General features: G+C 37.0%; 1 protein-coding gene across 1 annotated transcript; it reads right to left on the bottom strand.

Annotated features, from left to right (window-relative positions):
- Positions 1-4807, bottom strand: ackr3a (atypical chemokine receptor 3a). Its single transcript, XM_065251547.2, has 2 exons — positions 4717-4807; positions 1-1768 (listed from the first exon to the last, which is right to left on the bottom strand). Exons 1-2 carry the CDS (start codon positions 4723-4725, stop codon positions 617-619), a joined length of 1161 nt encoding a protein of 386 aa, XP_065107619.1. The 5' UTR covers positions 4726-4807; the 3' UTR covers positions 1-616.
- Positions 4808-10403: the final 5596 nt, after the last annotated feature.

The following is a 10403-nucleotide window of genomic DNA, read 5'->3' as shown; positions in this document are numbered from 1 at the left end:
TGTGTTGACTGTATCATTACATTGGCGAGAAATGTTTGGTAACACATCAAAATCTTTAAACATTCGTTTCTATAAACTTTATAAAATGTGGTATTTTTTTAGAAGTAAGACACTTTTGGATAAACTTGAAATTTTTGTATACTCTATAACTTGAAATGTTTAGAGGTTCTTGTCCAAATTCAACACATTTCTGAAATGTTATTATTAGTTCTGATTATTGTAAGTCAGATGTGCCAGCCATCCTTGAACGATACAGCATCAAACTGTAACACACACTGTAACCTTAAACCAAGTTTTGTAGCAAGTTTTCTTAAACTTGGTTAAACACATTGTAAAGCCTGCTGGCAATTTGGATTGATGCTCATGGCTCTGAGGTTAAAATAAGATCCCATCTGTCTTTGGTACATTCCTGCGTAACTGTGTTTGGAGATATTCCAAAGCTCAAGAGCTATCAACGTCTTCGAGACCAACGTTGACCATTTAGACCTATGATGAAAAACATTCAGTTCTAATTCAGTGTTGTTTATCTGGAAGACCAGATCTGAAACATGTCAGGTGAGGTCATAATTGAAGCAGTGCAGAACTTTGGTGGTGGAGGGTGAAGGTCCCCAAGGTCCTAGCTCAGCGCTGTAGGGGTATTCTCCACCACCGCGTACTCCGTCTCGGTGCCCTGAGAGCCCTCTATCAGACGTGTCAGCCCGGTACGAGTGGAGTATTTGAAGATGAAGGCCTTCATGAGGTCGTATCGGTAATGACGATGAGCGAAGCTGTAGACCACGGGGTTCACACAGCAGTGTAGCAAAGACAGGCACTGCGTGAGGTTCAGTGCGATGAAGAGAGAGTTCTCCGCACTGCAGCCCATAGGAAGCACTCCTAACATGACCAGAGCGTCGGCTAGGAGCACGCTATGATATGGTGCCCAGCAAGCTATGAAGACCACAATGTAAGTGAGGATGACCTTCCTGCTGACGCTGCGATCCTGGTCTTCATTTGAAGGGGAATTAGAGGAGGAAGAGGACGCCAGAGTTTTTGCAAGTAGGGCGTAAGACACCGCTATAATGGGGAAAGGGATTGCGAAACCTAAAACCACAAAACTCAACTGAATGCCCACCATCCACTCCAAAGGGTTGTCCTCTGGATACTCAGGGCGACACAAAGTCGCATGACCATGTAGCGACTTCACCGACTGCAGGAAGTATGTGTCCGGTAGTGACGCGAACAGAGCAAGGAGCCATGTTGCGGCACACACCAAACGACGTATTCGCCGTCCCCATCTGTGAGATATCTCCCCGGTGCGCACTACCGAAACATACCGGTCCACGCTCATGCAAGCCAAGAAAAAGATGCTAGCGAACAGGTTGACGCTGAAGAGAAGATGTGTTAGCTTGCAAGCCACCTGACCAAATGGCCAGTGACCACCCTGTGCCAGCGAGCTTATCCACACGGGTAGAGTAGCTACCACACACAGGTCAGCCACTGCCAGGTTTAGGATATACAAATGTGTTTCGTGATAGTGACGCTGTGAGCGCAGGTTGACCCACACTACCAGTGCGTTGGCGGCAAGGCCCACAATAAAAATGAAGGCGTAGAGGGTGCACATCACATTAAGGAGAGCAGAACGATTAAAGGAAGTTAGGCACATGTGTGTTTCCACCAGTGATATGTTTTCGTTGTCATTGGTGAAGTTAAATTCCTCCCACATGGCAAAGAATTCTGACAGTTCATTGGCACTTAGACTCATCTTCTCATTTGAAGGTGAAGACAGCGACTGTGGAAAGAGAAGGAAAGAGTAGTTAACATTCATCAGGATTTCCGCTTTGAAGCTCAGAACATAGCGATCCCAGGGAAAACACATATTTGGATAAAAGTTTAGCTTGTTAGGACTATTGGGATTTGTTTTATCGTGAAATAGTTTTTATGACACTTAATCCTCAATTAAGATTTAATTTCCTGATATTTTTATTTTGGAGAGAATTGTGACATTCTTGAAATGTTTTGTAAGATTAATCAGATTGATCCACCCTGCTAGGATTTTTAAACCATTTGTCACATACAAAAACAGCAAACAACTATCTGACGTATTGCCGAATAGTTTAGTAAGAACTAACAGATGTAGGCTTGGTGTTGCAGGCTCATATACTGTTAAAGGAAATATTGTTTTGATTATATCTTTGACATTTTCAATCCTGCAAGGCAAACCTGTCTATGGCATTTGAACACTGCATAGTTGTGAAACCATCACAACATCCTATTATGATTTCATGGTTCAACTCCGTTAGGAAGTTGACACTACTTCAAAAGCACAAAGCTGTTTGGATTTAAGCCAGTCATGCTCAAGCACCCTATAATCTGGGTCTGCCTTTCAAAAATCAAAGTGATTCGGTTCTATGACTTCACAGCAATATCTGCGAGCAAAGTAATTTCAGTTTAGGGATTTTGTCACGCCTCCTTAAACATCTAAGTGGTCCTTTCTAAAAAAGTGTTGCTGTATGGTTGCTGAGGTCATAGACCTTTGACCTGATTTTTCTCTGGTCTTTAAATCCTTTTTAGTGGAATCCTTCAAACTCAAGCAGAGCTTAAACTACATAAAGGTCAGTATACATCCATATAAAGCTGTGCTGAATATGTGTCAATATAAAAATCTCGGAGTTTGCCTCATGTTGCGTAAGGCTTATCATAATATAAACAGTTTGTGATTGTGTATCTTATAAGGGGAGTCTTGATTTATACTCTGTCTTCCCCTCCAAAAAATAAATTTCCTGTTTCTCCACCTGTATTCTGTTTGAAGTTCATTACAAAGTCAAATCTACTTGTTTTTCATTTAATAAGAACACAATAGTTTGATAAAAGCTAAGAAGCTCATGTTTGTTTACATGTGCTTTGGCCATTAGATGAAACATTTTGGGAAGTTATACCACAAAATGTAATGAATTCATGTTATTTAAGCAATAAACCCCATGTGGATACACAAACAAACATGTGCATCATTCTCTGCCCTTTTTGTAATTTGTTTTGTTGTTAATGCATGAATACCCTAGCTATATGGACCTCTGTCAAAGTACTGCAAGTGACCATGTGAACTCTGAATGCTTCTCTGTCTCCCAGCATCATGGTACAAAGTGGTTATGTACAAGGACATAGGAAGGTCAAAGGTCACATGCTTTATGACAACAGACACCTTGAGGGCCTTGAACCTGTGACACTGGTCTTGCTGACAGGATGTTGTCGATTAAGTCATGATTTGCTTATAGTTTTCCCAACACATTTTATTGAAATTATTGGTAAAGAGAATCAATGTAAAATATCTTGGATTTTAGGGGACCTAGCTCTGTAGGAAGTGTGGGACTTTTAAAGTTCTCCACAGCCATAAATTCACTATTTCTTTATTTTCAATTAAGATGATTCCATGTTCCTGCAAGCTAAACTTGGGTTTTGACAAATGTAATAATGTAAAAAGGGCTGGGTTGTTTATAACCCAAGGATGGGTCACTATTCAACACACAGCAGTGTGTTCTTTCCAATAGTGACCCAACCCTGGGTAAAACAACCCAGCATTTTTTAGATATGATGAAGTAACATGAAAGTAAAAATGATCTGGAAAACTAGAGAGGAGTATGCATTGGGCATGGTACTATAAGTCATAAATGTAATGGGTGGGTTTATGTAAGCTTATCTCCAAAAAATCATATAAAAAATTAATGAGACAATAAAAATGAAGAGCATTTTACAGGCTTTTAAAATAAATATTTTCACTTTACAATCACAAGGCCTCATTCATTAACATAGTAAACATAAACTGACAGCAGTTTTACAGCATTTCAAAATCTTTGTTAATACAATATAGTTAATACAAATACACTTAGTGGTGGTATTCCGGACAGAGTTTAATTAACTAGTTTTAACAAACATGCCTTACTAAAAACATTGCTTGTGTGATTTGAGGCAACACAAAGGCTCTGATGTATTTTAAGATATGTCAGTGCAAGTTGTTTTCAGTTTGGACAGCTCTTAAATTTATTTTGGTCTAGGACTAGTCTAATCCCTGTGCAGGAAACCGCCCACAATCATTTTTATTTAAGCTAGTTCATTGGCATTAACTATTGGTAACAGATACAACTTTAAATTTAAAAATAAATTAAAAATAGGCTATGTTCGTGAATATTAAAATTGACATATACTAAGATTAAAATATGCTGTTGAAATATAGTTAATCTATGTTAACTAATGTAGTTAACAATGTTAATATTGTATGTAAATTGTTACTGAAATGATGGACAAGTGGCCCCTGCTTTTAAAAAATGACCAAAAATAATGTTAATTTTATCATATACAGTAGCATATAAATGACAAGTAATTTCATTTAATAGTATAACAAGTGAAGATAACATGGTAAAAACTTAGATTATGGTGCTGGAATTCACTGCAAGTATGCTTAGAGGCTGTAGTTATGTAACTAAGATGTCAATCTATCGACATACTCGACTACTCAAATAATAGGCTACATCGGCATTTCTGTCTAACAATTGTAAACGAATAAACCCGCTATTAGTTTTTAGTTTAGATCAAACATATCTGTATTAAAAAAGCACCACTGGTACAGAAATCAGTGCAGGTGTCTAAACAATGCAGGTAACGGTAACTCGTTTCTCTACATTTCTTTCCTAAGTTCATCAAATGTGCTCATTCTTTAAAACAGGATGATATTAGCCTACTCACCCCGGTCATTTTACTCTTCTAATGTTCAGTCAGAGCGCAAAGTTATTCCTCGATGTGCTTTTAATCCGGCACGGATATGAATCGCGCATCCGCAGGTTGTTTAAATAGAGTCAGTGAAAGCGGTGACGCCCATGTGAGAGGAAAGAGTTGCGCACTTATACAGTGACTAAACAAAGACTAAGCGCATTCACAAATCTCACACTGGTATATTATTACGGTCAGTCTAACATAACTAACTAGCATATTACGCATATTATAACTAGTATGTGTAGCATATTAACTCTTTTTCCTTAATTGGAGTCAGAACAAAAATATTTACATAACATACAGAACGCCTACAGAATCTGTTAAAATCAGCAACAACAAAGAAAACAAAATGGAAGAGAAAAAGAGGAGCATGTTAAATACAGGGGGATAACTTAAAATGAATTAACAAGAGAATCGTTTTCAAGAATTCAAAGCATCCCTTTTCCATGTTTATTTGTTTCTTTGAATGCATTAATGGGGTTTTAAATCTTAAGGTTATCGTTTGCCCATTTTTGTTTGTGTACATGTGTAAACTCTTTATTCAGCCACAAACTCTTTATTCAATAAAATAAATTCTTTAAAGTTTGCCCTATTTTATCCGATGATTCATCATGAAAGTAATGGTAACGTTTTCAGGCAGCTTTGATCCTCCCTAGGCTACCTCAAACCTCTCGTCTCTCACCAGATTATTACACATTATGAAACACAACTGCCCAAAACGTCAAACTGAAGTCTTATAAACTTATTAAACCTCATTTTGACTTGATGTTACTTTTTTATATGTAGCTATGCACCCTGGAGTTGCTAATTTTCTACCAATTGAGCTAGAAGAACTAAAAGTGTGCTTTAAAGATATAAATATTATGTAGGCCTTTATTTAATTACACCATCAAAATCATTTTAAGTAGATCAAGCAGAATTGTATCTGAAAAGTAACAACGTTGGACTGACTTGCAGGGTAGATTACCTGGAAAAATTGTTATCATTCATGACAGTAATAAAACATCCTGCCTATTGTTCTCTACATGGGAATGGTATGAGACATGCCATGGTTTTCTATATCCTCATATAGATAAAAAAAGATCTGAGCCCAAAAAGGACATGAATTGATTGAATGATTGTTCCTATCACAATAACTTGCGTGAAAGAACAGCCACAGCATGCACAGATATCCATTGTCCCCGGTTATCAAAAGCATCAGAACACATTTCAAAAAGTCACTGATAAGGATCCGGGTTCCCCTGAACCTTGTGCCAGCTTCTTTATCTGAGTCTTTCTTCCACACACACGGGAGGGGAGAGACCTTTCGGCTCCTCTAGCGAAGGCTTTGAAATAGTGATTCAATGAAGGGAATTAAGGAGTGAACAGAGCAGGGGTCCAAGCTGCTGAAACAGAGGAAAAATCTCTCTCAAACACGCACTTATCCTCCATTGCTAGGCAACGGCTGTTGTAATGCAGTTTTATGAGGGAGCGACAAAGTGCTGAATAGAAAAGGACTTCCTGCAGTTGATCATTCGTTTTGTTTAACACTACATCATTTCGTCATTGATATAACATCGTATATTACGCTTCTAGTTTTAATCTGGATCCCACAGATGTCTCAATAAGCATGGAAGACTGGTGGTGACAGCTGAAAGTTGAGACACTGAACTGGATAAACTTGTCCAAAGGTGTCGCCTGGGTCATGTCGTGTTCTACCTCCAGGTCAAGGCCAGGAACTGTAGATCATATATCTCTCTCCAACCAACACATACTTCAGAGTCCTAGATAGGTTGTATGAGTGACATATTTCCTTTTAAAATAATTATAAAGCTCTTCCTGGAAAGGTTGAATAAATGGGTTTTTTCAAAAGTGGATCTTTTTTGAAGTTAGTGTGTATAAAAAAGTATTTCGATGTTCCCCCAAGCAAAGTTTAAAAGCAAGTAAATGGACTGAATAGCACATAAAATTAAATGACTTTTAGGTGTGATAATTGAGTGTGTGAAACTGTTGACCTGGAAATATCATTTACAATGACCAAGATATACTCCCTGCTTCTCTATTGTATATTGCATACCTTATTGTATTTTTATTTCTGTGTCCCAAACATTAAAGGCATCCAGGCTAAAACTTATTTTTCCTAGAATACGGACATCCGTCTGTAATACATTAGCTATGCAAGCTGGTAAGATGTGATAAAGTGTATACACTTTTATGCAGGGAAAATATTGTTTTGGGTACATAGCATACTTGTTAATTTGGCTTTAATATGTCTTGACTTTTCACACACTAAAATGAGGAAACTACACTCGTAAGAATGTGGTTCAAAAACTGATTGTTGTTGCTGTCAGAAAAGCCGTGGTTCTCAAAATAACAAAGTGAGAGAATATATACGAATTATATTTTTTGCTATTTATTACTTTGCTCTTATTTTGTGATTTGCACACTATGTAAATGTGTATGAACTTTTGAAACTTTCACAACTTCTGTCTTGTTTTTTTTTGTCTGAGGCGAAATCATTACAGTATTGTCATTGTGTTACAATACATTCATTAGTATGATTGCTTTAATTTTTACAAGTAAAACTAATGAATGAAGAGTAAATTTGCAGCTGTTTGTATTGATTTCTAACTAAGTAGGTTAATTTCAATCACTTCTCCCAGTTTCTTGGCCCACCTCAGCAGTTCACTCTCACTAATTGGTGGAAAAACAACTCAGCTGGTGCATTGTACAGTCGTAAACTTTGGGTCCAGTAGTAACTCCCATTGCAGCCATTTACTCATAAAGGTCTTGATATCTGGTCGAACGACCTGTTGTTAGTTCACAAATGCTGAACAACCCACCTTAATGAAGCTATACTGTTGCATTAGGATGATGAACAACCTTTATTTTGTGGAAAACACTGTGATCAAAATTAGAGCAAAATAAAATTCCAACTAAAAGTTTTGAGTGTTAAAGTAAACTTCATACAGTATAACTTCTGAAAATCAATTGCATTGTACAGTATTTCTAAAGTCACACAGCATAAAACTGCACTACAATGTTAGTACTGTTGCACTAAATGTCAGCACGCTATGATTCATTTTAGCCAAATCACAACCATGCTTATATTCAGCACAAATACTTGCGTGATATTGCATAAGTAGTTTCTGACTTAACATTTCAAATCCGTGTTTCGGCTTTAATAGATGCAAAAATAGATGTCATTAACTTAATCTCTTTGCAGTAAAGCAATAATATCCTCCCTCCACAGCAGCTTAGTCACTGTTCGGTGAACAAAACAAAAATGTACATCAAAAAACATCTCGCCTTAAGTAACAGCACGGCTGTGAAGTATGCACATGTGGTAAGTGCCATAGTGCAAGAAAACAGACTTTGCCACGCCATTGTGTTCCAGGTGGTTCCCGTTTTAAGACTCCCTTATGTAAATTTTCAGTGCCATGCAATGCTGAAAACAGTGTGGGGGATGGATGCAGTCGTTCCATCTGACATCAGGGGTTCATGTGTTGCTTGCGGTAATCGAATGAAACGGTTTATTGGAGATGTGGATCTATGTCTTCCAGCCTGTGCTGTTGATGGAAATACCCATAGGCATTAAAAGCATACGAACTAAGTCTTTCTTTGGCTCAAAGTCTTTCATTGTGATTTCTGTATAGTCTGGATATTTGAGATGAAAGCTCACCCCTGTTGTGATCACTAAAGGTAAAACCTTTGATGACTGTAAGCATAAAGAGCTTAATAGAATAGCTGTAATTTGTGTAAATACAGAATGTTTGCAGTATTAGTTGAATAAAATGTTCATTTCAATAATCTGAATCGTCCATTTGGTATATCTATACTATTTTTTTTTTACCACACATCAGGGTCCATTAAATGAAATGCCTGGGATTAAATGACTCCATCAAATAGCCTTCAGTACAGAACTCAAAATCACTTCATGCCTGGAACTTCTCCCAGGATGACAGTATTATAAGGAGGAAGCTCTTTTGATACACCACAAGCATATGGTGCAATATTATGTTCCGTTTTGAAGTCTCTAATTGGCTTCTTGTTTTGGTTAATGGAAACATAAAATAAGTGATTCCTTATGGGGTACGCATTAAAAACAAAACTGAGAAATTCAATAGTAAGCTTTACATCTGAATCAAAGCAGCCCATTGTCAAACTCAAAACAACTTACCAATTTTGACAGTCAATTTAATTTTATTAGTGGCTACATTTATTTAACTCATGAATGTATGGAAATACTTTGCTTCTTGAACAGATCTGCTGTGACACTACTAAATTTTCACTTAGAGACATTTTATCTGTTCAATTAATTTTCTTATCTGTACTTTCAAGCACTGTACAAGTACGCTGTTCAATGATTAAAACATTCATATAATCTTCTCTTAACCCATTCTGTAAATTGAACTGCTAGACTAAAGCACACTAAGTAGGTGTCTGTTGGTCTGTTAGACGGGTGGTGCCAGGAAAGGTCATGCAAAAAGTGCACTACGCCCAGAAGACTGCTTATAAAGTCTCTCACCTAAACCACAGATACTTTCCCTTTAGAGTTCACACAGAACGGTTTTGGATCAGTTTTTCCTATCCGCTTCAACTGCTTTTGCAATATACATAGTCATTTTTGTCATGCAGTGAAAACACAAATTAAAAATGAAACCTAACATGATTTAAGCTTGTGAAGTCTGGTTGTCTTTATGTGCGTGTTCTCTGCTTAGTGGGAGATCTGTTCCAAACTAATTTTAGTTGCCTCGTTTATCACCTAACAATTTCCATGAACGAGGTTTAGCATACAGTAATTTGACATGCGTTTAAAACAAACCACCTTGTGAACAGGGTCACGATTTGATTTATTTGAACCATATGCCAACAGAGCCATCAATGTTTAGATATGCATTCCAACATGTGTGTCAGACAGCTACTGATTCACAGCAGGGTACTTGAACTTGGATGCAAAAGACGATGATTTCTATTATCTCGGTGTGCAACTGTCTTGTGTGAAGCTATTCTGGGTCCATACTTGCTCTATAAAATGCACCAGAAAGAGATAATGGCAAGTGCTGTGGTACTTTGTAATATAATAATCCTTCTTTATGTGCCTTTAAGCCCACCAAAACATGTATATTGGCACACGTTGTCAATATCACCACAAGAGGTCACTATGCAGATTTGAGAGGTTTTGTGGCCTACTACATGCATGTGTAATGGACAGAGGTGCAAAGTAGGGGAGTATTTTTACTCTATTCAAGTATATGTACTGTATCAGTGTGTTTATCTTTAGAAAACTTTTACTTTACTACATTTATAATGCATAATGTTACACTTTTCACTTCAGTACCTTTCAAAAATACTACATTTGTACATTATTTAATGGTATTTAATTACATAAAAATGTAGTAATTTCTTATTAATACTCAAAACTTTTAATACTTCTACTTGAGTAAAAGCAATTAAGTACTTTTAATGCAAGTATTAAATGATATTTATAAAATGTAGGGGAGTAAAAAGTATAAGCGCTAGAATGTAGTGAAGTAAAAGGAAAACACTGATAAAGTACAGATAGCTCAAAAATGTGCTTGATTAAACAAAGATTCTTGAGTACTTTACACATCTGGTAATGGGATACTGCTGTATATACACAATTAAAAAAGTAAAGAGATCACACTGCTGTGCAATGC

Source organism: Paramisgurnus dabryanus, chromosome 15 (assembly GCF_030506205.2).
Source record: "Paramisgurnus dabryanus chromosome 15, PD_genome_1.1, whole genome shotgun sequence".
Lineage (NCBI taxonomy): Eukaryota > Metazoa > Chordata > Actinopteri > Cypriniformes > Cobitidae > Paramisgurnus > Paramisgurnus dabryanus.
The sequence above is the reverse complement of the archived record's forward strand: the minus strand, read 5'-3'. Positions and strand labels throughout refer to the sequence as shown.